The sequence below is a fragment of the Adiantum capillus-veneris genome, chromosome 18, assembly GCF_014529385.1.
Source record: "Adiantum capillus-veneris isolate H3 chromosome 18, ASM1452938v2, whole genome shotgun sequence".
NCBI lineage: Eukaryota > Viridiplantae > Streptophyta > Polypodiopsida > Polypodiales > Pteridaceae > Adiantum > Adiantum capillus-veneris.
Window position 1 is genome coordinate 1,546,684 of NC_140948.1, and position 5,428 is coordinate 1,552,111.

Here is a 5,428-nt window from a genome sequence, read left to right on the forward strand (position 1 = left end):
ATTTTGCATCCAAATTGCGGAGTTTTGTGGGTACCACGAGTTGATTACTATCTCGTGGGTGGTCTCTCTCCCAGTTCATGTCGGTTTTTGTCAGCTATTCTTTGTTTTAGCACCTCAATGGTCACCTCTTGCTTCTAAGATGCAGATTGGCCGACACTTTCGTGTGCTTGCTAATATAGCTTCTCCTTATAGTCCAAGGCCAATTGTGTGCTCTGAGTATCTATCTCTTTATCGTTTGAGAAAATAGCCCAATTTTATTTGCTCTTCTAAGTGCCGTAAACATAGACCAGAGGCTGATGGTTAGCATCCTTGTGAGTAACTTTGACAAAGAGGTCAAGGTCATTAGAGCAAAAGACACCCCTTGATTGCTGAAAAGAGTGTAATTTTTTTTCAAAAACTTGGCAAACTAGAAACAATAGAGGTAAATCAACAAAATTTGAAGGTTTTTAAATCAAATTACATTAATTTTTTCACATTTTGTAGGTTTTCTCACCTTCAGATATAAACTTCAGAGGTAAATTTCAAAATTTGTAGGTGGGATTACACTAAACTTAGGTTTTTTTTTAGCACTGCAGTGGACAAATCCGAAGAGTGGGCAGCAAATTTGGAGATCGGCATCTGGAGCAAATTTGGTACACTCTATCAAGTTCACACAAATTTAGGCTAGGGCTTTTCAAATGCGATAGAAGTTCACTTAATTGAGTGTTATTATGGTGTTTGCTATGAAATGTAGCGGCATTAACAAGTGCTGCAGATTGTAGCCATTGTTTGAATGATGATGATGTATAATGCCTTTTCAAATCTTTATTGATGTAGACATTTATGGCTCCCAAAAGACGAGGCAGCAAGTCAATCAAGAGAACGTTTGATTCTCCATGCATGACCTTGAGATCTGGTCCTTCCAAGAGAAGGCATCCAATCGATCAAGAGGTATCTTCTCATGCAATTGCTACTCGCAGTCCTCGTTTCAAACGAGGGGGAAAGAGACATAGAAAATGCATCTTTGTTGATGATGAAGTTGCCATGGAGGAAGGTTCTAACCATTTGGAGAGTGGGGATGATGTAAAGGGAGATGAGTCTCGAGAGCTAACAACGGAGGTTGAAACAGGTGAGGATGTTGAAGATGAAGATTTAACAGAGTCTGATGGGATAGGTGAGGATGATGTGGCCCAACATTCTTGACACTTGGGAAAAAATTCCCGTTGGGGATTATGAAGGATGTATTAAGTCAATTTTACTTAAAACGAAGAAGCAACCCTCCACTTATACCCTTATGTCGTTTGGTTGCTCATGAAGCTGTACGAGTGGCTACAGATTCTGCATCTTGGTTGATTCCTAGTTTTGACAGTGTTGCTTACTTGGATACAATGGGTTCTTTTTTGGTGTCGGGGAAAGATTCCTTCGCCTCTTACATGCCTGTCACTCCTCTTGTGGAAGGTAGTTGGGATCCTATTTGGCAAGCTAAGAGTGTTTCATTTGATAATCAGCTCAATAAGGAGTGGCAAGAGCTTCGAGGGCGTCTGTTTTTGGTATGGGATGGAAACCATCGGCTGAAAATATGGATGCGACACATAAAAGAAGGTAAGAATTAACATCGACACACTAATTTTTTGCTAGATTTAGCTGTACCTTTTTTTTTTGGTTAATTTGATGTTCTTTTGTCAAGTATAGCATGATAATGAGGAATATCATGTGAGTGTGAGATGCCACTTTTTGGAAGTAGAGAAAAAAAAAGAGGCCAAACTATTGCTTGCTCTTGACACCACTAATGTGTAAGTTGTAAATTTGTGGTCTTTTTGTATTTTTAAATTAATCTCGCTTTAAACTATTATTTTTCATTTGTTTATATATTTATTGTAGCATTTCACGATCAACAGTGAAACCAAATCTTGGACATGAGATATACATGTTCCAAAAATTTGGTATCGCCACTAAAGAGAGCATTCTTGCACGTCTCACTCAAGAGGAAAGAAAGTGGGCTGAGATAGAGATGGCAATTGAGAGTAGATTATATCAAGGAGTTCCTCCTTGGTATAATTCTCCTTGTGTGTTGATTTCTCAACTAGTTTGCAAGGTGAATTGTTGAATTGAGTATTAACTATATATATTTTTCAAGATTGTTTACGATTCATTCAATGAATGTAGTTGTGGTTATGTAGGATGATTTTAATGCATTTATTTCAAAGGAAACTGCAAAATTGAAAGCTCTTGGATTAGATAAGGTGGAGTTTGAAAGGCGATTGCAGAAGGCAACTAAACAAGAAGAAGCTCGATTGAAGGATAGAGGTTATAAGTTTTTGACAATTGCCAACCCAGTTCATGGAGAGGAATTTTTTGAGTTGCTCTTTGATGTGAAGTGGGATGATCCATTCATGGTAAAAATCACACGAGACAAGTTAAATGCTTTGTGCTCCTCAAAACTACCTTCTGAAAGGTATCACACTTTTCAATACTTTTTTACTAGTTGTTTGTTTATGTTTTTCAATTCTAATGAAAATAGTGACATTAAAAGAGAGTTAAATTTCTACGTGAGCAAAAAATTTCTACATGAATGGTATATGAATATACTTATATAAGATGGTGTTTAAGTTTTTGGTATATTTTTGGTCTATAATGAAGGAAAAAATATATATTGGAGATGATGAGTCTTACAAAGGCCAAAGATCCAGTCTTTTCCCACTTTGGTGATGTGAAGCACTTTAGGGCTTACATTAGAAAAGAAGTTTATTGGGCTCACATGCATGATGAATCTTTGTTAATAATAAGAAGGTTGGAGGTTGAAGAGTTCAAATTGCCAGATGGATTTGAAGCTTTTTTCAAGGTTGTTTTCTAAATTGGTCACTTTTTTCTAATAAATGTGAATTTTATTGCATTGTTTTATAATTTGAATGACTACCATAGGTGCAATTAAGAAATCATGGCTTGCAAGCTTTTCCTCAACTTTTAGGAGATATTAAAAGTGCCGGGGACTCTTCCAAAATTCCTGAGCTACAAGAGTCTTGTAAAAGGATTTTATACAAGTGAAATTACATGAAACAACAAAGTCTTTGGCTCTTATTGAAATTATTTTGCTCAAGAGATTAAATGTTGTTATGGTGTAGATGGATGTGTGAATATGTTTTAAATGGTACACTTGCTACTATGCCTATGGTTATCGAAGATTGGTCAAAGCTAGAGGATGAAAATACCATGTATCCCGGTTCTATGGTAGAGAAGGGTATTTCTATGTGGGAGTGCAGAATTTGTCCATGGTGGTTGGACTACCCTTTGGGGGTGATCCCAAAGCAAAAACTAGACTTACATGCAAGTAAGTATAACACTTTTTCTTTTTACATCAAGTTAATTCTCATATTCAATTTCTTTATTCTCATATTATTATTATTATATTCTTCTATTATGATATTCAATTTTCCTATTATCATTCAAGTCCACCAACCTTGAACTCGTTAGCATTTGATCTCTCTCTTTCTCTCTCTCTCTCTCTCTCTCTCTCTCTCTCTCTCTCTCTCTCTCTCTCTCTCTTTCTCATGCATGAAAAAATGCATAAGAAAGTATGTTCTAGTTTTTTATAAATGACTTGAGTTTGTAAATGCTAAATTAATTTTCATTTTATATCATTAAAATTTTCTTGTGGTAGAGTTTTTGGAAGAGAATAAAGACAAAGATAAAACCAATCTGCTTCTTTAGAGCACTTAGAAGACATGGATCACAATCATGACTTGACCATGGATGGGGGCTCACAAAGAACACAAGAAAGAAATCACTCACTACCTCTTCAAAGAGAGCACCAAAATCATGCGAGTGGGTCAAACATGGGTGACCACAACAAAACAACCTATCCATTAGGAGGGCTAAAGATTGATATGCCGAGTAAAGAAAGCAGTGAAAAAAGCATTTCAATAGTGGTTGAGTCATTCACGGAGCGGAGCGACCAACTTCATCAAGGCGACCAACCTCATGGAATACCGGTAAGTTTCTTCTTGTTAAATATTTATTTTTTTGATAGTGCAAAACAATTCTATATTACTTGTAATTAAGATAATTTTTTAATGAAAAACTGTAGGCTTTCAATTTTTGACTGTGGTAGATGCTCTTCTAGTTGATATGGCTAATGTTGATGATTTTGCCATTCAAAGGTAAAAGAAAGGTTTTGTGGCTTGTGTTATCAACATCAATAGAATGTTCAAGGTGGATGGTGTACTAAGCAATAAACGTTTTGTGTGTAGCATTAAATTTTTTTGAGCTCTCAAAGTCTTGGCTTGTATCACCATTGTGGAGTACCTTGTCGTGAGGTGTTTCGTCTTATCTTTGCGGATTTTCCTACTTCTTTGTTGGTGGATGGTTTAGGCCCAATTTGAGCAGGTTACTCAAAGTTTTTGTTTATGCTTTTTTTTTTAATCCATATCACTTGAAAAACTCACTCTAAACATCTTTTCAAAGGTGGATTAAGCAAAAAGATTCCACAATGGAATATATTTTTGCCTTCTCTTGTGCAAGGTGTGATGGATGTAGCAGAACCTTTCTTGGCAGATGAAGGCTTTTTCGTGACTCTATGTCTTGCACAACATATTGGAGAGATTATTACCCATGCTATAAAGGCTGGGTTACGACTTCATCGCACATGGACTCTCATGTGTAATGGGGGATATAGACACCCAGATACCCTAGAGGAGGTGAATCAAAATACCATGTTTTTGTGAAAGATTGCATTATTAACTTGATTTTGATTCAAGTGTGTACAATGTATGCTTATATGTAGGTAATTGATCTCACGGTGGGAGTTTTTTGTCGAGCGGATGTTGCTATACCCACATACAATAGGGAGACAGGGGAGAAAGTCTCTCCTCGCATGTTTCCTGCATCACGAAGCTTTTTAATGGAGGAGCATCAAGAACGCACCATTGTTCTTGATATACCCATCAGAGGTGGAGCAGAGAGGTCACCCGACTTCTACAGGTGAGAAGATAATCATTTTAATGTAAATTGAGCTTTAATTTATAGTTGAAAAATGACTTACATATTTTAAATTTGCATGTGTAGATGGCTCCTTGCGACCTTCACGGATGACTCAGATTATGTACTACATGTGTTTTCAGGATGTGGAGGTCTTGGCAAAGCATGTGGTGAGGTTTATCGATATTATTTGTGCTTGGAGGGGGATGACATAGTCTATGAGGAGTGTCTCAAAAAGGTGGTTTGTGATCCATATGTGGAAAAGAGAGTTTAGTATCACTCCATAGTTTTTTGAAACAATTATTGAACACACTCTCTATTTTTTGTTTCAAGAATATTGACATTGGACATCTAGGGTTTTATTGTGCATGTTCTTGAAGTGATCTTGATTGCAATGCTTTTGTGAACTATCTACTCTTTCTAACATCCATATCAAACACTAATGCAGACACCTTGTTAAGCTTTGTTTTGAATA

At 36.5% G+C, this 5,428-nt stretch overlaps 2 protein-coding genes across 2 annotated transcripts; both read left to right on the forward strand.

Moving 5' to 3' along the window:
* Window positions 1–822: 822 nt before the first annotated feature.
* Window positions 823–1,182, forward strand: LOC147435136 (uncharacterized). The gene has a single exon (XM_086487895.1). It carries the CDS (start codon window positions 823–825, stop codon window positions 1,180–1,182), a length of 360 nt encoding a protein of 119 aa, XP_086344021.1.
* Window positions 1,183–3,931: 2,749 nt separating this feature from the next.
* LOC147435137 (uncharacterized) lies at window positions 3,932–5,227 on the forward strand. Its single transcript, XM_086487896.1, has 6 exons — window positions 3,932–3,968; window positions 4,064–4,152; window positions 4,227–4,362; window positions 4,441–4,673; window positions 4,760–4,956; window positions 5,041–5,227. Exons 4-6 carry the CDS (start codon window positions 4,503–4,505, stop codon window positions 5,225–5,227), a joined length of 555 nt encoding a protein of 184 aa, XP_086344022.1. The 5' UTR covers window positions 3,932–3,968; window positions 4,064–4,152; window positions 4,227–4,362; window positions 4,441–4,502.
* Window positions 5,228–5,428: the final 201 nt, after the last annotated feature.

Excerpts from the sequence above, each read along its gene's own strand:
- LOC147435136 (XM_086487895.1), top strand. The coding sequence starts at position 823 with ATGGCTCCCAAAAGACGAGGCAGCAAGTCAATCAAGAGAACGTTTGAT.
- LOC147435137 (XM_086487896.1), top strand. The coding sequence starts at position 4,503 with ATGGATGTAGCAGAACCTTTCTTGGCAGATGAAGGCTTTTTCGTGACT. Across the intron at positions 4,674-4,759 it reads ACCCAGATACCCTAGAGGAG|GTAATTGATCTCACGGTGGG; the intron begins GTGAATCAAAAT and ends GCTTATATGTAG. Across the intron at positions 4,957-5,040 it reads AGGTCACCCGACTTCTACAG|ATGGCTCCTTGCGACCTTCA; the intron begins GTGAGAAGATAA and ends TTGCATGTGTAG.